The sequence below is a fragment of the Nelusetta ayraudi genome, unplaced genomic scaffold (assembly GCF_046127955.1).
Source record: "Nelusetta ayraudi isolate G7.1 ecotype Tasmania unplaced genomic scaffold, CSIRO-AGI_Nayr_v1 ptg000015l, whole genome shotgun sequence".
In the NCBI taxonomy this organism is placed as follows: Eukaryota; Metazoa; Chordata; class Actinopteri; order Tetraodontiformes; family Monacanthidae; genus Nelusetta; species Nelusetta ayraudi.
In genome coordinates, this window is record NW_027466065.1 from 2515597 (window position 1) to 2540892 (window position 25296).

At 47.6% G+C, this 25296-nt stretch overlaps 1 protein-coding gene across 3 annotated transcripts in view; it reads right to left on the reverse strand.

Moving 5' to 3' along the window:
- Positions 1-3342: 3342 nt before the first annotated feature.
- The window catches only part of sntg2 (syntrophin, gamma 2), a 64251-nt gene continuing 42297 nt past the window's right edge, over positions 3343-25296 (reverse strand). For 2 of the 3 annotated variants that reach the window (XM_076023443.1, XM_076023444.1), the window contains 8 exons: positions 21008-21137; positions 19117-19155; positions 18709-18825; positions 15194-15265; positions 13352-13561; positions 5845-5937; positions 5223-5333; positions 3343-4643 (listed from right to left, as the gene is read on the reverse strand). In XM_076023443.1, the coding sequence (XP_075879558.1) occupies positions 4512-4643; positions 5223-5333; positions 5845-5937; positions 13352-13561; positions 15194-15265; positions 18709-18825; positions 19117-19155; positions 21008-21137 (904 nt within the window). In that variant the 3' untranslated portion in view covers positions 3343-4511. Of the gene's footprint in view, positions 4644-5222; positions 5334-5844; positions 5938-11031; positions 11149-13351; positions 13562-15193; positions 15266-18708; positions 18826-19116; positions 19156-21007; positions 21138-25296 lie in introns of those variants that run through there. The other variant, XR_012926416.1, reaches the window with a different exon arrangement.

Sequence of the window (25296 nt, forward strand, 5' to 3'; positions counted from 1 at the left end):
ATTGCCTGCATACGAAACTATGTTTTGAAGTTTTGATTTGACCTGCAGATGTTTGGGGCGAATCATACCATTTTTTTAAAAAAAAGCATTTAGTACAAAATCATAAATGATATTTTTTGAAACATTGTATTTACTTACAGTTTAAATATCCGTCATCCTCGGTGAAGTAACCGGGCAGTGCAGCGCAGAGCAGCGCAATGAGGAGATGAGGAGCCATGTCCGCCGTCAGACACCAGGTATCAGACGTCCAGCGTTCAGTGGGAGCGTAAAGCGAGTGAGTGAGCCCACAGAGTCTGAAGATTCTCTTGTCCCCGCATGGCTGCTTGGCAAAGAGCTTTTCAAACCCTCCGTCCAATCCCCCACCCTGAGTGGACGTCTCCAAAGGCTCCTAGCTGCTACGAAGTCCTGAAAAACGTCTGACAAATGTCCAGATGAGACACTGAACAGCTAATATTGTCTTTTGTAATGAGAAGCTGATAAATGATTCTGCAGACCTACAGTCGAAGGGGAGCATGGCATTGGTCCGATGTCCCAATAATCCAGAATATCGGAGTAATGGGACGTCGGACTAATGGGATGTCTTCATTAGTTCGAACTGGACTAGTTAGCATTGGTCCAATTCTCCATACCTACCGTTCACCATACACAAATTCTGTCAATGTATCTGTAATATTAACAGTTTAAAATAATTTCAAATAAAATAAATTCCATCCAACTCGACGTCGTATATTTATTTATATTTTCCGATTTTGTCGGACCAAATTGGAAATTTGTCAGACGAATGGGACGTCGGACTAACGGCCAGTCAAAGCACATCAATGTTGGTAAAATGTAACCAGTGAATGTAGAAAATATTGATACAAGTGACATTGCACTTGTATCAATATTTTCTAAAATTGTTAAAATCGAGGCAAGAGCATTTTATTATTTTACTCCCTTATGTATTATTTTGTTGCAGCTTTCACCAATTAGACTTAGAGGGACACACTGATGTTACTGCTGCTGCTGCTGCTGCTGCTGCTGCTGCTGTCGTCCTTTCACGCCGAAAGAGTTTTGTTGCAACAGCAGGGGTAATTCTTCCGCTCGGCCTCCGTCCTCCCTCTGCCCACCCTCCTCCGCTTGCTCGTCGTCGCAGGGTTGTATCAGATGCAGACCGCAAGTCCACGGGCGCACAACTCGCGGAAAGAGGGGGAGGAACCTCGAGGTTGCCGTGGAAACTCCGCCTCCACCTCATCGTCAGAGAGGCTTCAGCTTCGCACTCAAGGCCCCCGAGAAGCCGACGGAGCGCAGCGGGAAAGTCACGGCTGCTTGACGGCGGAGCTCCAGAGTGGCGCTTGATGACGCCACCCTGAACGCGCGCATGTGTGTCCAGACCTTGACTAAGTACAAAGAACCATAGCAAAGCTTTGTCCTTAATGCCAAAAACATTCTTAGAAAGCAAAACAAGTGATGCTTAGAAGTCATCGAATGAATCCGCACAGCACCGACTGCGGCCCTTTTCTTACAGTTAAGTAAAGATGATGATTAAAAAGGTAGTTAGCCAGCTGTGAGCAATGAGTCTAAATGCAGTGAAAATTCACTGTAACCTTTAACATTGTTTCCCCCTTTAAGCCGCTTCATGGCATCTCGTTGCGACTCACCAGTGTCAAAAGCTTCTGCGGTTATGATTAATTTACCACGGCTGCAGGTTACAGATGGTCTTCCATAATTGCATTTGTATCCGGCTCTGCTGAACAGCACAGTGGCCAATTAAAATGTGAAAAACTTGCCCCAGTACAGGCCCAAGTGCAGTGTGAAGCCACTCGGAGTAACAGAATTCACATTTAAAGAGGGAAAATGTGCATTTTCCCAAGGAGTTGTCAAAGCAAGTACAGAAAATCCATTTCTAAGTTTCCAAAGACGACCTGCAGAGGACGTCCTGAATGCAAATGATGGAGATTTCATTCTGTGGTCTAGTTCTTGGCCAGAAAGAGGAGAAAGGTTCTGCAGCTGGCGATTAAAAATGATCCAGTACGAGGGAGAGAGAGAGGGGGACAGAGAGAGAGAGAGAGAGAGAGAGGGAGAGAAAGAGAGAGAGAGGGAGAGAGAGAGAGAGAGAGAGAGAAAGAGAGAGAGAGGGACAGAGACAGAGGGAGAGAGAGAGAGAGAACCCTCATTACAGCACAGCTGATTTTAAACTCTTTGCAATGCCGTTAATTATTCCATAAACTGTTTTTGCACAGCTTATGGAATAATTACAAATGTTTTTCGTTACTAAAACTAGTTTACCTACTAAATTTGGTATTTCCACGTTGCCAATTGACAAAATAAAGGTTTCTAAAATATGTGTTTGTACATTGTGGAGTAAAGTCACTGAAAATAAACGTTGAAATGATTTAGTTTCTGTTGGCCAACAGCAGCAGTTGCACGTGAAGGGTGGGGCCACTTGTAAATGGGCCTCGCTGTCTGATGTAATGTAATGTGTCATGTGATGCACGTTTGCTAGTTTCAGCTGACAGAGCCACACGGTCGTTAGCAGAACACTAACCACCGTGTCAGTGTACTGGCGTTGCATTTTTTTGCGGGATGCGTCTTAATTTTTTAATCCTGCATGTCAGGCCTTGAAATAACAAACCTCCCATTGGCACGCGGCCACGTTGAGGAGAGGCCACAGTCAACAGCGGCGACGGGCAATTTTTCAGAATCCTCTGTGAGTCATCGCCGTGAGACGACGGCGCATTAACATCCGGAAGAACAGACTCGACCGCGAATGAAAATTAAATCAGTTTAAATCAGACCCATCAGTTTGGCTCTGCGTCTACATGAATAAACTGCAAAGGACTGAGTTGAAGGAGGAAGCCGTTCTTATCTTGCAAAAATAAAAAACAGAGTGGTTGATATTTGCTGCTGACATTTCTGCAAATGTTCTCATTTTCTGATTAATCATCTCTGCAGCCTTTGCAACACAATCCTGCCATTTATGCGACGTGTGTCAGTAAAGGCAAACAAGGATGAAAGAAACGACCGCTAGCTACCCGAGACGCTGAGGATTCCGCCTGTCCCAGCGGTGCCGGCAGTCACACTGACTTACTTGTTTAAAAGCTCGGTAGCGACTGCGCTAACAAAGCTAACGGCACGCTGCGTCAATGGTTAGCTTCATCCTGTGTGTATCAGAGAGGAACATTCTAAAAAAAAAAAGAAGAGAGAAACAAAAGAGTTGCCGTCAGGTAAAATCTCTGAGATGGCTTTTTTTTTTTTTTTTTTTTTTTTACTGTGGTTAACTTGGTAATTAATGCTAGTCAAGTTGAAATTTTATTCACCAACAGTCTTGGTGCCATTAACACAAAAAGCAGACAAATGGAATACACAGCCGTGATACTTCTCACTTATTTATTAAAAAACAAAAAACAAAACATCAATTATGCATTTTTCCACATTGACAGAATTTAATGGACAAACTGTAGACATCTGGTATTTATTTATTCATTTTTTTTTTTTTGACTCGACTGGAAGCAGAGCAAGTAAAGTGAATCTGCCAATGAAATGTCCAATTTTCAACAAGTTGCAACAGTTGCTTTTGTTCATTTGACTTTAAAAAAAACCCCAACAAAAACAGATGAACAAAATATTGCAGTCGTACAATTGAGTCCAAGTTCTGCCGTCCGAAAAAGTGTTTAAGGGGAGAAACAACCAGTGATACTATAAGATCTTCATGTCTTATAGTGATACTATAAGATCTTCATGTCCGACAAGCCAAAGGAGTCAAAGAAGGACTTGATGGAATTGAACAGTTGAATTTTTTCTTCCAGGTTGTGAGATGAATTTGTGTTTACTGTGTTTGTGTTAGCGATCAATTTCAAATTGGAGATTTCCCTCTGACAAATGACAGTAGAGCTTTTATGACGTCGCTCACACGGGTGAATCACACCAGTGCAGTTACCTCCTGCAGCCGCTAGTGGGACTCGGTACTTCCAGGTGACGTCAACAGAGCCTTGGCGGCAGCAGTCGTATCCTGGCGGTTCCGGTTTGACATTCAGAGACACTGCAACCGCTCGTGGACGCAACGCGGCAAAGTCCGACCGACGTGAAGGGAGGAGGAGGAGAGATCCCAGCGTGCACCGGGATCCACCTGCTCAGCCGACGTCAGGGGAATCCCATGAGATTCAGAGCCGAGCACGGTAGCAATTGGTGTATTTAGCATTTTATGCTATGCTGGCAAACAAATCAAACGCCACGCGGCTGCAGGTTCTGCCTTTCGGCAGGCGGAACATCTCAGCAGAGAAGGAGGCTTTGTGAAATGGGTGGGAAAGAAATACCCGAGAAGAAAACTGGAGAACGTATGGAAGAGCTGTGAACCCACAACTATTAAATTAAAAACAGCGATTTCCCTCCACCTCCCGTCATTGTAAACGGTAACCTACCTCTACGGGCCTCTTTACAAATTGCCATAAAAAAATAGTGGCGGCAGGATTAACAGTGGGCGTCACTTTGCGTGGGAACTCCCGCCGAGTCGCTGCGAGCAGAGAGACGACTTATGTGCTGTTCATGTAGCTTCCGTGGAAGCTCTGACCGCACGTGAAGAGAGGGTCCATGGAGGCCACTTTGGCAGCGATAAAAGAGTGAATGCAGTGGAGGACGGCGGTCAGGTTGGCAAACTCCAGTTCCTGGAAGGGCAAGCGGAGAGAGGAGAGAGAGGAAACACAGGTTACTGCGCTGGGACTGTCGCACCTGGAGCCAAACAGGGTGGCAGCTCCCTGTGATCCCTCCCTCTCTACTCTCTCCTGTACTTCCTGCACTACCTCCCAGTGCTCCCTGCAGCCGTACGACACAAAGGCAATTTGTTTTTTTTGTTTTTTTTTGTTTTTTTACAGAGGTTCATTACTTTGGAATTCACATTTTCATTTAGTAAAAACATTTACATCTTTGGTCAGTTTTAAGTCTCCTTAATTATTTCACTTTCACTTTCACTCTTAATGTTAAACTGTTTTTATATATATATATATATACACACACACATATATACATAAATGTTTCTTTTAATCCATGTACTGTCTCTGTGTTGTGGTGCAAATAAATTCAATTAAAAATGGAATTAAATTACTACCTCCCAGTACTCTCCAGAGTCCTTCTTGTGGTCATATAGTCAACGTTATCCCTCAATGCAGTGAGGCCAGCATGGACGCGATGGCCCGCTACAATATTGCATTGTGAGCGTTGGTTTTACAGTGGCGTAAGGCCTTTACCTTCATCTCTATCTGCTGGCTCTCGGCGTTCTTGAAGAGCAGCTTGACCCTGGTCTTGCCGTCATCGGATGAGCCTTTGAGTTGGGAGAACTTGTATCGCCACAGCACCATCTGCAGGGGTAGAGGATGAATAGGCAACTGGGACTTTTTAGCTCAATGGAAGAAAAAAAACAACCAAACAACAACAATGGACTGCTTTTCAACACGGCGGTGCTCATTAGGCCAAAGACATGAAGGAAACAAGGTTCTGGAGACATATTGAGACATGATGGCAAGACCGTTTAAACACAGCCGCGGTTTTAGTAAAACTGAGCAAATTTTTCACGAAACAAGAGCGACTTTGTGACAGTATTGTCATAGTTGGTGTTTACACTTATAGACTGTAGACTGAAAGAAATGACTTGTCATTTCATTTATTTATTTATTTTTATTCTTTAAAAGCCACATGAAGTGGTTTATAATGATAAGTTCAGCAAATCCAAAACAGTTTTCTTTTTTCGCTATTTTCCACAGACCAGCGTGGTTACTGACATTTTGGAGGCAATTTTACAAGGCCATAGAAAATTCGAAAGCAATCATGACAAACTGCAGTCGCCCTCCCACCTGGCGGGACGCTTTTTACCTTGGAATTGCCTTCGGAACACGCGAAGCCAGACGCAAAGTCGACAGTGAAGCTGAGCAGGTTGCCCTGGCTGCTGCACAGGTAGCTTTTAGACTGTGGAAAGGAAGTAAATCCAGTTAGGGACGTTTTATTTTTTTTTTATTTTATTTTTTTTACTGATTCTGATCCTCACATCCGATTGGAAGATCAGGACCCGTCTGTTCTCCATAAAGGAGGGACAATTATTTAACAGGAATCAACAACAGGAAAAGTGCTGCAGCTGTGAGCTCCCGACGAGGTGGAAGCTCGTTGTTTGTACAAGTTTCACAGTCCCGCAGCTTGTGGAGAGTCGCAACCTGACTCGTCGGGTCTGGAAGAGCCGCTGAACACCAACAAATCTGATTCCTCCCCCTCTTTTTTTTTTTGGTTTTTTTATTTATAAATTCTCTCTGGATCCTGTGCGGCTCCCCGATAAGACGCGGCAAAGGCGTTTATGGGAGACATAAATCTCTAACATCCATTTTGCTGCTGCTGCTGCTGCTGCTGCTGCACCAGCTGACAGGCGGATGTGTCACAGTCTCAGTTTCTTGAAAGTGCCGACGGTCACGCTACGAAACGTCGCACTCGACAGGCACGGCAAAAAAAAAAAAAAAAAAAAAAATGTATCCCCCCCCCCTCCGTTCCTCCTCTCCGTCTCCTTTCATTTCCTCCGCACCGCGGAACACAACGAGGGACGTGGCCATTTCAATTATGGAGTTCAGAGTGCAGCCGGCATGGCGGGAGACGGTGCCGCCCTCCCTGCAGCTCGCCAACCCCCCCCCGGACCCCCCCCTCCACACCTCCGCCGGATAAAACAACAGTGGCAGCAGAACTCTGCTAATTAGGAGGAATTTATTCTTTTGCTGCCTCTCCATTTAAAACCAAACCTTCTCGGCTCAGTGTGACAGAATTAAGTGGAGTCCTGAAAAAAATTAAACAGGTGTCAGAAATGAAATCATGCACATTCAAGGATTGAAAAAAGGAAAAAAAAAGAAAAATGAGAAATTAGAAAGAAAAGCCCCCCAAAAAATCTGCCATCCCGCGGCGTCGTGAGCTGGTCCGCCTTACGTCCCTCCACCTCGGCTGAACTCGGACGAAGGCGCCGAGTCACCGCGGTGGCTCTCACAAGGCTGACTTTCGTCAGTCCATCAGCCGAATGGCGCCGCCGGTGACGTCTCCTGGCCTTGGCCGTCACTCTCGTCCTCCTTCCCTCAGCCCCACAAAGACCAATCGCTGTGAAAATGCACTTTCATCAATTTGAGATGATCTTTCCGGTAGAGATAGCCCAGGTTTAGCGGCGCCTTGTCCTGGGTCTGAAGCCTCCGCTGGACTTAGGGGAGCAACACAGTTCGCACGAGGCATCACGGCGACGGAATTTGGGGATTTTTCAGCGCAGTCAGAGAAGGACAGGGCCAGAGGACAAATTTTGGAAAATTTCCGCTACAAGATTTCCTGAAAGAATTTCAGACTTTTTTTTTCTACTTGACGTCTAAAACTGATTCGAAATAGCAGCTTTATGACAACATCGGGCCGCATTGCGCCTTCTCGGTGCAGCGAGATTAAAAACGACAAAACCCGATTGCCTGGCGTCCCCGCGGGACCTCGGAAGCTGTAAATACAAGCTGGAAAGTGGGGAGGCAGACGGTAGGTCGGGCTCCACTCTCGCACTTCCTGTCGGCATCCTGGAGCTTCGGCTCCTTCCCAGCAACCGCGGGGGGCCTCTCCTAATTGGCCGGTGGACACAAACTCCCTGAGCCCGCTGAAGTCTGTCACCACCTCCGCCCAAGACGATGCTTTATTGATGAGTCGCGCGTGCCTTCACACAAGGCGACATCCTCTGAGCTACTTTATGCGGAGGCGTTGGGAAGAATCTGACAGGGATGACAGATTTTTTTTTCCTTTTAGGTACCGACAAACCGGTAGCCCCAGTGGCACCGATCACATTCTCTGGTCACAGCCGACTGAGAATGAAGACGGTAAATGAAACGACGATTTAGGATTTGCGACGATTCCATCCATTTTTCAATACCCGCTTCTTCCTGAGCTCAGGGTCACGAGGCTCGGCTGGAGCCTCTCCCAGCTGTCATAGTGCAATGGCAGGGTGACACTCTGGACAAATTGCAAGTTCATCACAGGGCCACATAGAGATAAACAACCAGTCACACTCACATGCACACCTACGGACAATTTTGAGCTTCCAATTCATCACATGCATGTTTTTGGACTGAAGGAAGAAGCTGGAGAGAACCCACGCAGACACAGTGAGGACATGCAAACTCCAGGCCCGGAATCGAGCCCACGACCTTCTTGCTGTGAGGCGGCAGCGCGACCCACTGCGCCATCGAATTTTCAAACGGCCCTGCATCGTCATTTCACAACGAGATGGCGTAGTTTTGCAACCGTATGCACGTCCAAAACAACGCGGCTCCCTGCAGGTCCCGCGACAGCCTCTGATGCAACAGGACCACCAACGTTTTGTCGGCAATGCCGCAGGACTGAAAGATCAGTCCGACGCTGCATAATTGATCCCATGACATGTCAACATGTGTCTTTTGGTGCCCGTGAGTCATGTGACACCACAACAGTAGTGATATGTGCATTGAAAATATATATTTTTTTTTTAAAAAAACACCTGAACCAGAAAGAAAAAACTGAAAGTAAAGTTTCCAACTTCAATAGCCGCTAACTCGTATTGATGTGACAACCATAGCAATGTTGATATTGACAGCGGGAATTTCTAATCTAATTCTCGCCTTCCCTGCCGGCAAAATAGAAGGGAAAAGAGATGGGGCGAGCGCCAGTCGCATGGTTTGTTTCTCTGCATGAAATCGGGGCGTTGCATTTGCATCACACGACTCCAAAACATCGTCACTCACCGCCTTAATCGCTTTTCATTGCTATCAACGCTCCCTCGGATGTATTCAGGCTTCTAGTGTTGCTTTAAATGAGGACTTTGTTCCACTGGGACAAAAGGAGACTGAGGATAATAACTGCTCCATTAATCAACAATCCCGTTTATCCCGCTTCCTGCTTTCTTTTCCCTTCTGCGTCAGACAAAACGAACCGCCAGCTGAGTCCCAATCATGTCGTCTTCAACCAAACATTTCCAGCGACACGACAGGCCCCGCCCAGTCGTCTCGAATCCTGGCTGCCGATGTGAGGCTTCACCCAGGAGACGAAACTCCCTTTTTCCTCCTGGTGCGCTGGTTCAATCCATCACAGAGAGACGAGCTCAGCTGAGAGGAGGGGGGGGGGGAAAGCTGCACAACCTAAATTGAGTTCAGGGTCTGTGAGAAAAGAAAAAAAAGAAAGAAAGAAAGAAAAACGCAGCCAATCCTGAACTGGCAGGTCTGAATTATCCATCATTCACCCACAACTGCCTTATTCTTGTTAATGGTCATAAGACAGTCTGATTTACATGATGAAAGCCTGGCCGTGCCCTCTGAGTTTGGCTTGTTGCGCATCTCTGCTCTTGCAAAATGGAAGTCGGTGCCGTCAGCATTTATAACGAGAATAAGCGACTCTTTTATCTCTCCATCCATTATTAAAGCCACTTTTTGCTCGGCCTGCCAAGTGCGCCATGACTGTGTGGCACATGGGAGCAGTGCCAGTTTGGGGAAAATAAATAAATAAATAAATAAATAAATAAAAGCATATATATAGATATATATATGCTTTTATTTATTTATGTATTTCTAACTTGAAAACAAAACTGGGCTGGAGGTGAAGGAAGATTCCCTGCAGCAGGTGGCGGACGCACTGACTCGCCAACTCAAGACGCCATTTCTGATGCAGCCACCGGCTACTATGTGACCTCCAAGGTCATCCCGCAAGGTCAGTGAGGACGACCAGAGAGAGAGAGACAATTGTTAATTTTGTTTGACGGAAAAAAAAAAAAAAGTCAGAGTTATCGTGAACAAGGTTTTTTTTTTTTTTCTGACTAAAACGAAGCGATAGCTAAATAAAAAGTTCATTCACAAGGGCTGAGACGATGGCGCATTGACATTTTCGCCGACGAATAAAAACGAGACGAAGATGTCCGCCAGAGACGAGATCCAATCGGAGCTCATTTCGTCTGTGGAAGGAAGTGAGGATTTAGAAAGTGGCGGGAGGAGTTGGGAAGAAAACCAATCAGAGAGAGCAATGTGATCAGGAAGTTACGTGGTACGCACACACAGATGATCTGCGGCAGACTAATTTGAGACCACAGGTCAACACCGGGGAGGAAGAGACGACAGGAAATTTGGCAGCACTTTGTAACTTGAAATGCTTTGTAAAAACTGCGGCGCAAAGAAGTCAGGAATCGCCTAAAGCCACTGTAATGATGATGACATTTAGTCAACTAAAACTAAAGCAGTTAAGATGATTAAATTATGACCAAAACTAAATAACATTTTAGTCCAAAGACTATGACTGAAGCTAAATCAAATTCTGCTGTCATAATTAAAACACTGGCGCAGGAATTAACTTGCAAAACTCATGACTAAACTCCCAACGACCGCACGAGCGAGGGAAGGAGGGGAGGTGGGATTATGCTTCCTACGTCTCTCAGGCTCGTGCTGCGTCCTGCTGCACTCAGCCGTCTGCCGGCTGGAATAAGACTCAGGCGCGATATCCCCCGACGCGGGACGGGCGGCTGGAACAGGCTTTAAAAATATCCGGCTCCTGCGTTGACCCCGGAAAGGATTCCGGCCCGCCAGTGAGCCAAAGCTCTTCTGACAGGTGTTCTGCTCTGTAATATTTATAAATGTCCCGACTGGAGGGTCCCGAGCAGCAGATCCCCGCCGGCTGAGTAGCGTTTTTAGCCGTTATGCTCGCTCGGCCGCGCTCGTTCACTAGCTTGGCGTGTGTGTGTGTGTGTGTGTGTGTGTGTGTGTGTGTGTGTGTGTGTGTGAGGAGGGAACTGGGTAGAACTGCAGAAGCCCCACTGTTGGCCGCCGACACGCCTCCCCGCCGTGACTCCCCGAATAAAAGACTGTGTGTGTTCTTTCATGTGTCCAGAGCCAGAGGCTTAAAGAGAAGCTGCTGAAGACGCCAGGCGGCGGGGTGGTGGTTGTGTGTGTGTGTGTGTGTGTGTATGTGTGTGTGTGTGTGTGTGTGTGTGTGTGTGTGTGTGGGGGGGGGTTGCTACAGAGAGAGACCGCCAAGACTTGCAGTGCGTGGCCTGACCTGGATCTTCACATCCTGACATCACCGCAGCAGGAAAAAAAAAACAAGAAGAAAAGAGCCTTGAGAATACGTGACGTCCAAGCGGAGCTCATTAGGTCCCTGTTGGGCAGCTGCGTCCTGCGAAGGCATTCAGAAAGACTCGTTTTGGAGCTATGCTCCAAAACGAGGAAAAAAAATCAGAGGAAAAAGAAAAGCTATTTCGGTCCTTGGATTGCAAACCACGTCTTGTGAGATATCAAGTGTCAGCGGAGGTGCGCTTCCGCGGTTCTTGGAAGCGTTGCGAACGGCGTCCGGAGTCCGGCGTCCGGCGGCCTCACAGCCGCGCTGCGGTAACCTGCGGTAACCCCGCCGCGCCACAAGGCCGACGCTTCCGAAGGCTTGAAAAGTCTGAACGGGCGTTTGAGTTCCTCCCTCGCTGTTTTCAGAGTCGAGAATTTAGACCCTCCCGGTCCACCCAACCGCACCTCCACCCCCTCCACCCTCCAAGGTCGGGTTATGGCCTCAAAGAAATTTATATTTATACGTCTATGATGTGAAGGAAATATGTGGAGTCTGTCAGAGCAGTGAACTTTTACTCCCTCGGCAGAGATGAATGATGTGAATGTGTGTGTGTGTGTGTGTTTGTGCACGCACGCTCAGGTTCAGCCGGTTCAGAGGCTGTTTCCGGCCCGACTCTCTGCAGCTGCGAAGCTCCTTCTGAAAGGTATTCTAATGAGTTTTATCAGGCCTCTCGCCCCGAGTCTGGAGAATGTGCTGCACCACAGTGTGATTATCAGCCAAACACACACACACACACACACACACACACACACACACACACACACACACACACACACACACACACACACACACACACACACACACACAGGAGCTTCGGCTCCGGGTTCACGCCACGTTATCGCCGATCGATAATTCCTCCACTCAGTCTGTTTACTGCAAAATGAAGCAGCACTGGAGGAAGAAAAAAAAACAAAACCCTGCAATCTTTAATTCTCACTTTCAGCTCAGAAGTTTTAGGTTTTTAGTTTTTTTTTCCAATATACCTTGTTTCTTCGGTGAACTATACTTTACAACAATTTAGAGTGTTTTCCTTTTCCCTGATGTGTTTCTTAAGCGGACGCTGGCCAGTTTCAGCAGGGATTCACAAACAGTGTTGTTGGGATTACTCCATAAGAGTAATCCAACTACTGATTACTTCTTTAAAAGTAATCTATTTACTTCTTCAACTACTTTGTTTCACAATTAATCAATTGCTAATTACTACAGTTTAAAAAATGCACGGCTGCATCGTCAACCTGCGACCTCGTTGTTTTTGCTTGTTTTTCTAAGGTTGGACAATCAGACATTTTTAGCCTTGCAAAATATTTCAGAAGAGTAATGGAATTGTAACTTGATAAAGTAATTATGATATAATTACCAGTTTTGCCACATTAATCCCGTTACATTACTCCGTTACTTTAAAAAAAAAAAAAAGTAGTTTAATTACAGTAGTGGATTACGTAGTAATAGATTACTCGCCAACACCATTTACAAACATGACTGAGACAGAAGCAGCGCTCCTTAAGATTTTCTCCGGACAACAGCGTTGGACAACAGCGTTGGACAACAGCGGCAACGCTGGCACGCACCAGAGTCGCCGTTCCTCTTTATCCAAGAGCCAATTATACGGCCCATTGACGTGTGGACTAATTCCACGTTTAAAGCAACAATGACCTTTGTGGACGCCGCAGCTGCCGCTGCTCGCCCTCCAATTTTAAGTCCAATTAACTTTCCTAATAAGGCAAATCAGAAACAGGGCGGGTCAACACACCACTTCACCTTCTGGCTGTTGAAGCAGTAAATCAATTCAATGCTGATTTATCAAAGGAGAGGCTTCACTTCCCCCCGCCACCGGACACTCGTTTGAGCTCTGGCCTCTGTGATTGGTTACGTCCTAGCCTGACGCGGTTCACACTGTCCTCTGAGAAGTTATGTTCCTGAGGTTTTTTTCTTTGCCAACTTGCAATGTGCAGAGAGTCGAGTTGCTGTTTGTGAAATGTACGGCGCCAGGCGACTTTCCTCACATCAGACAATTACACATCAAACCAAACGAGAGGATTTGTTTTTTTCCACCTCGGGGGAGAGGGGGGGACGGGGGGGGGGCTCAGCTCATCCTTTGACTTGCTTTTTTTCCCCGTCTAAACCTTTTGTCGACGGCTAAAAGTTGCACCTCCGCCTTTCTTCCCGCCAACAACCAAACAACAAACGGCTCGACGTGAACCTCCAAGGCCGGGGAAGCTGGGCGAAGAACGGGCGAGGCGGGGCGAGGCGGCTGACTCACCCGGATCCGCTGCACCTCCAGGAAGACGGCTCTCTGGAAGGACTTCTCCCACGTGGCCAGGTCGCTGGCCAGCTCCACCCGGAAGGTGTGGCTTTGGCCGTGGCCCACCAGGATGCTGAAGCACAGGGAGTCATTGTCCTGCTGCTCGGGCGAGTGCTCCAGGCCCAGGTAGAGCCTGGCCTGCAGCCAGCAGTCCTCTGCCATCCAAAGCTGCAAATGAGGGAAAGAAAAACAACTGCATGCTGTGAAGAGGCTTTTGAAGTCCTTTCATTTTTATTCTTTAAAAAGGTCCCATATTCTGCTCTTTATATTTTATGCCAAACAGAAACAGAACCGTCGGCCCATTCTGAGCTTGTGAACCCTCTGGAAAAGGTTTTTGTCCAGGATATCAATGTGCTTGGCTGCATTCATCTTTCCTTCAATTGCCACCAGTCATCCTGTCCCTGCAGCTGAAGAACGTCCCCACAGCTTGATGTTGCCACCACCATGCTTCACTGTAGGGAGGGTATTAGGCCTGTGATGAGCAGTGCCAGGTGTTCTCCACACGTACTGCTTAGAATTAAGACCAAAAAGTTCCATTTTGGTCCCATCAGACCAGAGAATTTTATTTCTCAGAGTCCTTCAGATGTGTTTTTTTTTTTTTGCAAACTCGATGCGGGCTTTCAAGTGATTTGCACTGAGGAGGAGAGGCTTCCGGCGGGCCATTAATCCCTGAGTGGTTGTCATTCTAGAACTTTCTGATCTTTGGGTTCTTCTTTACCTCTCTCACCAAGGCTCTTCAGTTCGAGGAAGAGTCCTGGTCGTCCCAAACTTCTTCCATTTAAGGATTTATGGAGGCCACTGTGTTCTTAGGAACCTTAAGTGCAACATTCTTTGTAGCCTTGGCCAGATCTCTGCCTTGCCACGATTCTGTCTGTCAGCTCTTCCGTCAGCTCCTTTGACCTCATGATTCTCATTTGCTCTGACTTTACACTGTGGGCTGTAACCTTATATTGACAGGTGTGTGCTTTTCCCCAATCAAGTCCAATCAATATGATTAAGCACAGCTGGACTCCAGTGAAGGTGTAGGCCCATCTCGAGGATGATCAGAAGACTTGGACAGCACCTGAGTTAAATATACAAGTTTCAATACTTATGGCCAAGCATAGGAATAATTCTTGTTTTATTTAATGTGTCATGCATGTGCAACATTGAAAAACTGACCTAAATAAACTCACTAAACTAAACTTGGCCATGTGATATCTCAGTGTTTATTTTGTAACAAATCTGCAAAGAATTCTGCAAGTCTGTGTTTTTCTGACAACATTGGGTGCTGTGTGTGCATGAACAAGACAAATATACGGGGGTCCGAATACTTTCCGAACTAAATGTATATAATATATGTGTACATTGGCAAATTTAAACTTAAAAATAACCTTGGAGACCTGTTCATTTAGCCCTCTGTTGGCAGCACTCCGCTAAAACAGACCTTCCCCATGCAGAGAGGGGAAGATGAACGAGGCTGTCTTATAGGGCGGAGCCGACACCCAACTGGGGGTGGGGTCACCAGCATAGAAGAGGTGTCAGCGCCCTCTCTGACATCACAAAGGGGCAGTTTCCAGAACGACATGCAGGCAACAGAGAGATTGGGGACAGTGAGTTTTCATCCTTTCTTTAGCCGACAGCTGGAAGGCACATTTCACCGTCGCCAAACACTGCTGGAGTGAGTTTTTGTCCTGGAGGAGAAAATCAACAGGCTGCTTCTGTTTGCTGCGCTGCTGTGTCGACACCTGCTCAGGTCGGGTCCAAACAGCACCCGCGTGGTAGCACGCGACCCTTCAGCCGCAGCGGCTCTTAACGTACCTTATGGACCTTGAAGAGAACCTCATAGAGGTTGTACGTTGTTTCAGCCTGTCCCCAGTCGGCGCCGCTGATCTGAGGAAACAAAGCATCAAGAGGCGTGAGAGTCGGCGCGGCGGCAGCGCTGCAACAAGCGGCGCCGACTTGGACTCAAACGCAAATGCGAGCAGCGGGCGGGCAAGGCAGGTAGCTTAGCGGGCGGCGCCGCCTGGCTGACGGCAGATCAGACGCTGAACTTTGCAACAAAAAAAGGAGAGGGGGGGTTTACATCAGAGAGGAACAACAGCATCACGGACAAACACAGCGGGATGACGGGAGCATTGGCAGGCTGTGGAAAAGCACCGGCAATGTTATTGTTGTAGCAGCAGCAGCAGCTCAGCAGAGTTAAACGGCAGCGAGTCCACAGTCAGTACCGACCACTGACCATTGCCTCTGACGTGAGACCCCCTGACCACCGTCTCGCTGCAGCATCCACAGCTTCCTGTTTTTCTTTCTGCACTAAACCCTGGCTGTGGTTCCGCCTCTTTTGCCCAGAAGGACCCTGATTGGCTTGGTCGTAGTCTGACCAACTGGGAAAAAAAAAAAAACGATTCTGATGTATCTATTGCTCCAAATGTAGGAATTTTCTGAGGAAAGTAGCAGCATAAAGGCCAAACATACATCAGTATTGGAACACAAAAAGTGTATGTGACGAAAATTGTAATGAGGAATAAAAGAGAAAAAAAAAAAAATCAACAAACAGATAAAGGAAAAACTCCCCCCGAGGGCTCAAATCTGCATGCTGGTGTGTGCGGGTTATTAACACAAAGCAATTTAAGTTTTTAATGAGGGTTAAAGCCAGCAGCGCTAACTTTCACCAGCAGGAGGTCATCCGCCGGACTTTCACAACAAAGACACATGCTAACGTACCCGGAGCTCGTCTACCTCAGGCTAGCAGTAAACTGTCTGTTGCCATATTTCAACAAAAAAAAGAAAAGAAAGAAACGCCAAAGGGCAGGTCTGGCATTTCACAGCCCGCCAGCCGCGTAGACGCTGTTTTCACTCCGCTGAAATAATTGCGGCGTGGCATCCATTACGCTTAACGCAATCTGTTAAAACGACGTCCGTCGACTCGCCGGCTTCGCTCGCACCTCCTCAGTGATTTGTTGGCCCCATTTTATTAGGACGCATCAAGTTAAGCGCCACTTTTCATCTCCGCAGCTGCTCGCCACTAAACTCTTTATTGCGTCCCCTCATCCGCCGCCACTTTCATTTTTTTTTGCCGTTGTTTTTGTTGCTGCTGGAGACACCGAGGCGTATTTTCCCGCTTTGCATCACTTCGTGATTGCACTCCTTTTTACTGGTGTTTATTTTTCTTCTGATTCTAAACTGTCTTGTTTTTCATTTTTATTTTTCAGTGCTGCTCTGGGCTCCAGCGCGAAAACAGTGATGCCTCCTGCAGCACCCTGACGGCACTCAGCCGGCACCGTCCCCTCCCCCGCTAACGCTCCACTCTGACTCCAGAAAAAAAACAAGAAAAAAAAACGAACCCCGCTGAGCATCACACACTTCTTAACATCCAACAGTTTAGGAATTCATCTGCTAGATAGCACTCTTCCAGCCTCCAATTCAGAGCTGGAAGTTAACAACCAATCGTATGTCTCTTTGTAAGGAGGTGGGATGTGTGGGAAGGAGGTGTGGGCCTGGAAGCAGTTAGCCTAGCTAGCTTAGCATGCAATGTGCCAACTGTGTCAGTGCTGCTCCATTTTCACAATTCAACAATTATGTGCAAATGTGTGAAAAAAAACACAATGTCTTAAAAACTCCTTCTGAATTCGGAAGATTCATCCTACTTCAGTTGATTCCGAGATGATCAGCTGAGAATTTTACCGAAACCGTTTTTTTTGGCTGACATTCTCTGTATCACTATTAACAAGAGGAATTTCGTGCTTTCTCCAATAGAAACTGAACAGTGGTTTCTGGTTCACTGAAGATGTCCCGATGCGTCCCCTGATGTCAAGACAAAATTGGATGACTATACAATAATAAACGTCGCATTCCCAAGATCACGCTTTAACAGCGTTCCAGGCATCTACTTACACCGACAGATGCCTTTACAGCAAAAAATAAATAAATAAAAAAGAAGAGAGAGGAAAACTTCCCAGACACTGGGCAGAAGTCCCTCTTTAATTCACAGCAGTGAAGGTGAAGACGAAACCCTGTTGTGGTCCTGGCACTGGAAAAAAGTCTGTAGCCTTCAAACGGCGCTAGCTTGTCAAACGGCGTTAAGGCGTGAAGAAAGCGCGGCGGCAGCAGGCAGGACTGGCCGACGGAGACCAAACGGCTGGGGACAAAAAAGAAAAAAAAAATCAATAAAGAAATGAAATAAATATAAATGAAACGCACTCGTCCCGAATCGCCGCCTGCTAAAATATGGCCGACCGGGGAGTAAAGGCGATTAACCTGCCGCAGCGGCGGCCAAATGAAGTGGGAAGATGAAAGAGCGGCGCCGTGCACTACAGTGGCTTTCATACTAATGGGAGAACAGAGGCGGCTGTCATATCGCAAACAAACACGCTACAAAAAAAGGTCCTAGTCCTTTGTTGGCCGGCCCTGGCACCCCCAACAAAAGCACTTTAAGCCGGAACCTGTGTTCAATAAAATGTAATGGATTCGACTCTGCGCCCGTGCTGATGGGAAACACTTTGCAAAAGTACTGAAGTGAGGCCACGGCTCGACTGCACAGTGCATCCCCGCACTTTCACCGCGGGTGATATTTAGTGTTCATCAGAGGGCGACTGCCGGCAGAGACCCTGGAGGACCCAGGCTGGAGGTCCGGGGCGTCTCATTGTTGGGAACAAAGCGTTTGCGAAACATTTTTGTTTGGAAATTTTGAAAATCAAACTTCGACCTGAAACGTTTTCAGGTTGTGTGGCCTTAGTTGTTTCAAAAGCCAATCATGCAACCTTTCAAACAAAAAGGCCCTAACTGGACATGAAGAAGAGATACAGGAAGTGGCTGCAAGCCGTAGCTACTGCTAAAGAGACTAGTGTGGATGCTACAGAGGGAGAGGTGGACGGGTTTCCGCTCAGAGGAAGAAGAAATAACAAAGCTGTTGGAAAGAGTTCAAACACTGCAGCACATTAACACTTGCACCAAATGAGCCCATGCTAACTAGCTAAATGCTAAATGAGACCGAAGAACATTTTCTGAGGGTTACTCCACGAGAAGAATATGATGGCGAAGGCTGGCAAACCCACAGAAGACAAAAGGTTTGAAATGCTTGAAATGCTGGGAATCAATTCATATGGCCATTTTATTTTTTAAGGATCAGACATTAATGTTAGAAAAAGAAAGATCAGAGTGAGACGAGGTAAAAAAAAAAAGTCATGAAAGGGACTGAAATTGAAAAGCAACTGAAAACTTTTTCAAGATCTACCTTTCACTGACTCATCGGAGCAACCTGACCTCTGTGGAATTACCAGTGCAGAAAATAAAAGTGTGTAATAGAGTGGAAAGCCGACGGAGGAAATAATTACCGGGGGGCTTCTGAAGATAGAAAAATAGGGGCCTCTCAGTGCCAGGAACTTGAAGACTGACGTCTTCCCAGCTGCGCTGCCCTCAGGGCACTCGCAGGTCCAGCCCATGTGGACGATCTGTGGGGGGGCAGGACGGTTCTGTTCAATTCAGGATGACTCACTTTGTTCCAACACAATCAAGGAGTAGCAGTAGTAAGCAGGGTAGAGCAGAGCATCGTCGAGACACAGGAAGTAGAAACGGACTTCCCACCACTCTCAGTGTTCCCTTTCAGGGGAGGTCACACAGCCAATCACCTGCTTCAAATCTGACCCCTGACCCCTGCCATTGTCCCCTTTCTCACAACGACTTGACTTCATGTCCAGGGACCAAGTGGAACAGAGAACAGGCGGAAAGACGCAATGGCGTACCTGGTCGTCTGAGGAGCAGTACTTGTTGACCATCTTTATCTGAAGAAGAAGAAGAAGAAGAAGAAGAAGAAGAAGAAGAAGAAGAAGCTGTTAAAAACACATCATCTCATGGAAACGTGACATCCAATGCTAGTGGAGGTTCCACAAAGCGCATTTCTTGAGGCTGCGTAGAGCACGGTGACATCAGCGGGCAGCGCTGGGCGGCTACAGGAAGTAACGTCGGAGGAGAGGACGGGAGAGAGGATTTACTCAAACATGGTGAACCACTACTCAACGATTATCACAGCTCATGTTGCTCTTGCCCAGTCAACGCACGATTCCATTCTCCACTTTAACAAAAAAAAAAAAAAAAAGTGGTGTAGCTCATTGACAAACAAGCTAATCACCGCAGACGCACTCTCACACTGATTGGCCCTGACGAGCCGCCGCCAACCAATTTTTCCAGCTTCAGCCTCTCACAGACCGCCAAGAGGCGTCGAGTGACCCTCGACTCTGACGCTCGGAAAAAAGAAAATTGTCATCGAGTCTCTTTAAGGGGTGTTTGCATGTGTGTGTGCATGAAGGGGGGGGAGGGGGGTTCGCAGGTCATCAAAACAAAAGTTGTGCTCTTCCGCCAGAAGAGGGTGCACAATTGCATCCTGATTGGCCGTCTGGCAATCACACACCGCCACCTCCCATAATGAAGGGGTTGCGGGGCGTTAATTCATCTCTCTCTTTGCTTTTTTTGGGGTTTTTTTTGTAAAGAAAGGAAAAAAATGCAGCTGTGTGATCGCCGCCGTGCACTCCGCCCTGCAACGGCGCCAGAAAAAAAAAAAAGAAGTGCGTCGGCGCATCATCAGCACGGCAATCAGAGGGGGAAAATGGGAAGGAAATGAGGGGGAGACGTGCACATGCACGTGCCCGATGGCTGCTCGGCAGTCATTAATTAGCCATGAGAGGAGGGGCTGCGTGTCAGAGAGGTTCGGTCACGGCAGTGACAGCGGCGGTGACAGCGGCGGCGGCACGACGAGGCTTCAAAAAAAAAGTATGTAAAAAAAAAAAACGAAAAAAAAGAAATCAGCCCAGGGCGAAACAGAATTATTACACATTTCAACTGTTTCTAGTTATGAACAGGAGGCGGATCACAGAGGCAGAGAGCCTCCGAGTCCCATCAGATCCAGATCAGATTATGTAAAAAGGAGGAAACTTCTGCAGAGGCGGCATAATAATCGGCATCACTGTGCAGACGCTGTTTTTCAACCCTGGACCAAGCTCAGCGTCAGATCAGCTGCAGCCGGGACTCACCAGGTTAGCAGAGGCAGAAAGAACAATAATAACAATAATAATACGTATAAAATAACATTGCAGGCTGTCAGTTGCACACTAGGGGGAAAAGGTGCGTGTGGACGTGTTGACCAATGAGGAGCTTGAGGAGGAGCAGCAGCCGTTATAAATCTACATTTATCTGGATTCATTGTCACCATTTTGGTTTCCTGTTCTTTAATTTAAAAAAAAAAAATCATGGGTTTCAGAGCCCCAAAAATGAGTTTGCTTGAGAAACCTTTCAGCAACCATCAAATTTACAATGGCACGAGTGGCGACTTGGACGAAAGAACCTTGGAGTGAGATGAAACTTGGTAACACACTCAAATTTATTTCTGCACTTGAATTTGCATCTTTTAACATTGAATCAGATGAAGAAATGTGAAACAGGCTCCCAAAATGTGAGTCCATTCTGGATAAAAGACCCCCCCCAAAAAAAACAAATCATCTGAATCATCTGCAATAAAGATCTTCGTCCTCACGTACTGAGGGGAATCACGGATTTTATTTTTTCTCTCTTTTTTTTCTCTCGACCTCGCGCTGCAAGGCCGACACCCAGCGAGCCGCTGCCGTTCGGAGGCGAACTCACCTTCTCCTGCGTCAACTCGCTGATGTTTGTCGATATTGCTTGGAGCCAGTCTGTGCTTTCCGCCGCGGTGCAAAATTGAAGAATATTGGCGGCGGCGCCGTTGGCGGCAAACACTTCAAAACAGTTGGACCTGGAGGAGGGCGCAGAGGTCAAAATCAGACGATTGAAAGCACAGAGCGGAGTCGCCGGTTACCGCCGCGTCTCTGTCAACACACCTAATTATAGAGCGGGGGTGGCGGTGTGGGGGACGTGCTAACACATCCTCAGAGTCTTAATTAATGTTTAATCACGTCTTTTATACCACAAGGTTGTCTGATTGTCCCCCCGCTCTTTCCCACCTCCCGTCAGTTTTACTGTCCCAACAAGACCAAAAAGGCAGGTTGGCAGCAATTAAGAGAGAAACTGCAGGTCAATACTTCCTGTTCCTCAGCTAGCGGTGGCAGGTCGTGAGGGCAGAGACGGACCGACATTCACAGTTTTTTCACCCAGATGCAAAAGAAAAATCCCGGTTCCCAACATCCGCCTGAATTCCGCAGCTTGCAAACCTTCTCGTGAAGTTGGTTGCCAGAATAAATGGGCAATTGGATTTTTTTTGGGGTCCTCTTTGAGGAGAGTTGGTGTCCAACCCGGTGCTCTTTGCAAGACAGTGAAGTTTTTGGCAAGCAGGCGTCTCCGGCCAGCGGTTCTGCACCTGCGCTTGGAGATTCTGGTTTCTGGATCGTGTATTTTCTGCTTGCTAATATTCGCTGAGCGCGCGGCGAGGTGAAAAAGGAAGGCGCGGTGGAAGCGACGTGAGCCGGAGGCTAACGAGGCCCAGGAAGAGCAGGAGGCGCAGCGGGAGGACGGAGATGCTCTGGCACAGCTTGACGCGCAGCACTTCCTCCAAAGTTGCACAAAGTAACAATGTCGGCGTTTGCCGGCGCTTCCTCTGGCGAGCGTCGCGTCGCTCACGCTGTGCCTGCGAGAGGCTTGTTAAAATCTCCGCTTCTGCCGCTGACTCTCAAAGAATGAGCTTCGCCGGACTTGAAATGCACTTCTCTTCTCTTCACTTTTATTTTGACAGGGGTGCAAATTTGTCCCGTGGCAACGTTTGTGACCCGGGTCGGCTTCCCGCAGCTGTGCGTCGCTGATGCACGTTCGGGACTCTGTATAAGATGTCCAGAAAAAAGGAATCTGCCTGAATCTGCACTTTGGAGCCGCTGTCAGCCGACAGGGGGTCCGATGTCGTCGAAATGACAGTTTAAAAGGGCTGTTCACAGTAGGGTTTCGCCACTAGATGTCGCAGTTTTGCTCCGTTTGTGCAACCAAAACAAACCGGCTCCCTGCATGTCCTCTAGTGCAACAATCAGCAAAGGAGGTTGTAGCCGATGTAAGGGGGCCACCGGCATTTTACAGTTTTCTTTATTGCTTTAGCAGGCTCTGCTAATGTTAGCATTGAGCTTCATCCGTTCACCGCTATTTAATGTTCATTATTTATTGCTGGGAGCAGAAAGGGAAGGAGCGAATTTATGGATCTCCGGCAGCAGCGTCGAAAGACGGGGATTCACAACTCAGAGTAACATGACACAGGGGGCGCTGTGACGCTGTGCGGACACAGCGTACTTTATTTGCAAGCATGTGCAGACACGGGGCCCATTAGACGACTCATTTATCTGCTCCATTTATCCGTTTATCGTTGACAACATGCTCCTGAAACGAACGAGGTAATAGCTGCAGCGGATCGATTCCCGATTGGGAGGCGAGGGTTCGGTGGAGGAGGGGCAGGCGTGGGGGGGGGGGAGCGCGGAGGAGCCGGGCTGCGGGCGCGAGAGGAAGATCTCCGACGGCGGGAGATTCATCAGCGACGGACACCAGGAGCCTCGTCGCTCTCACCGCAGGTCCGAGGCTCCGGCTGATTCATTCTCCCGCTCATCTGCACCGCCGTCGCCTCCTGCTGACCGGGCAGCAACAAATCCAGCGGCAGAGGAAAGACAAGCACGCGGACAGGCTGAAGGGTGGAAATAAGGAGTTCCTGAGGAGGAGGGGGAGGTGGTGGAGGAGGAGGAGGGGGAGGAACTCAAACCTTTTGCTCAGCAGCATAAAAAGAACTCTTGAGGGCGATGGTGCTAGGCAGACACATTTTCTTCTTTCTGTTTTTTTTTTTTTTTTGTAACTGTAAGCAACGCAAGTCAAAAGCCTCAATAGAAAAAAAAATGGTTTGTTTGACACCTCAGGAAAATGCGTGTGGATGCCTCCTCGCCACAGAGGTCGTTCCACCGCCGTCTTGTTTGCAGACTCCCTTCCGCCTCGAGCCGACGCAGGAATTCCCTCAATCCCCCTCCTGGAGCAGATTTGAATTGCGTGCTGCACAGATTAGATGGAGGCCAGCAGGGAGCTGGAGGATCGACGGAGCAATCCTGGAGCTCCGACCTCGGCTCCGCAGCCGGAATAACCACACAAGTCTCATCAGATGATGTCGGCGGGGGGGCAACCCGTCGACGGCGCCAGATCCTGGAGATCGAGGGGCGGGGGTGGGGTTGTGTGGGGCGCTGGATGAGGTGGACTGCCGAAGAAAAAAAAACTAGCCAATCAGAAGCTGAGGCTTGGGGGATGGGGGCTGAACCTGTGGCATCCGTCTGCAGCCACACCTGAACTTCTTGCGGAAACATTCCGAGGTTTGGCGCTTTAGCCGGCGACGTTCCCGCCTTTGCCGGGCCTTGTTATCGGGGGCAGAGTGCCGGAGGGGGCGAAGGCCAATTATCTGCTCGGCGTCGGCGTGAACTCGGGAGTTTTGCGTTGGTCGACACACGAAGCGGAGCCGAGAACCATCAGAGGCAAAGATTTTCTCACCGCACACCAGCTGACGACGCCATGGAAACCAGCGTTGTCAGCGATGATAATGATAATCCTCAGCAATGATAATAATAATTACATTAATAACGGTACAATACAATAAAATTTACACACCAGTGAGACAACAGAAAAAAATAAAGTTAAAACAGGCTGGCCAATAAAAGATCAGAATTATATATTATTTCTATTTCCAGCAACAAACTGCTGGGCAGGGATTGACCTTTGAGCTGTCTGGCCGGCAGCAGCAGGGCATATATTTTTCTCATTTTTGTTTGCTGCCAAGTGCTCGAATTCTGTATTACCCGCCGCGGTGTCCGTAAAAACGGCTTTAAGAATGTATTTAATTGCCTCCGCGGAGTTTCCACGGCTCCATTTTTTACATTCATCTTATTTTCAGTTTCATTCATTCGGCGGAATTCACCTGAAACCCAGGCGCAGGCAGACCCGCCCTGAAGACGACCAGGTTCTTGCTGCGTGAGACGCGATAAGGAAGAGAAAGCCACTCAGGCCATTAATTATTTTCCAATCTGAATTGAAACTAATGACAAAGGGGGCAATAATAGTTTTCAATAAGCTGCAGTAAATATTCACTCGCCGGTGTTCTGCTGCCATGCGCAGGCAGACAGAGGGTGCAAAACAAAGTTTGGGTTTGAGATGATAAACAACATTTTTTAAATGAACTAAACTTGTCTAGAAATGAATAAATACTAGTTCTTCCAACACTTACTTTTTTCTTATTTTTTCTTTGGAGCACAAAAATTTTTTTTTTTAATTATTTTTATTTTTCGTCAATTAACGAAATTCTTGCTAGTTTTTTTTTGTCGAAGGGAAATAAACAACGGCACTAGAGGACGACACACTTACTTAGTCAGAGCTGACAAAGTGCAACAGGGTTGTTTTTCTTAATGCCATCATTAATTTACTTCCTGTTGAAAACAGAAAGAGACGGATGGCTGCTCGAAACCAGAAAGGCCGGCTCTCTTTATTGCCTCTCCTGGCTGCTGCTGCTGCTGCTGTTGGAGAGCAGTGACCTGATGCGACCCGAAGGTGGAGCACAGCTCCACTTCTGGGTGACTGCAGTCCGCATCACTTCCCGACTGCCAATCACGTCTCCGAGGGGAGGGAAAAAAAAATTGACCGAGCCTGACAAAATAGATCCTCTTGGTGTTAATTGCAAAGCGCTTTCTTGTTTTTAATTTTTTTTAAAGCAGTAGCCTAAACCTAACCTGGCGTCTCGCCTGCAGCTGGTCCAAGACACTGTTGCTGCTGTTGCTGCTGCTCGGCTACTGACTGCCTGCACGCCCCCCCCCCCCCCCCCAGTTACTTGAATATTTTTCTTTTGGAAGATGCTTCCGTGGACTCGCTACCCACTTGGCTTTTGAACCTCCCAGACTCCTGCAGGAGCACCGAGGGCTGCAGACCGCAGGGTGCAGGAGCGAGGAGATGGTGCTAAACTC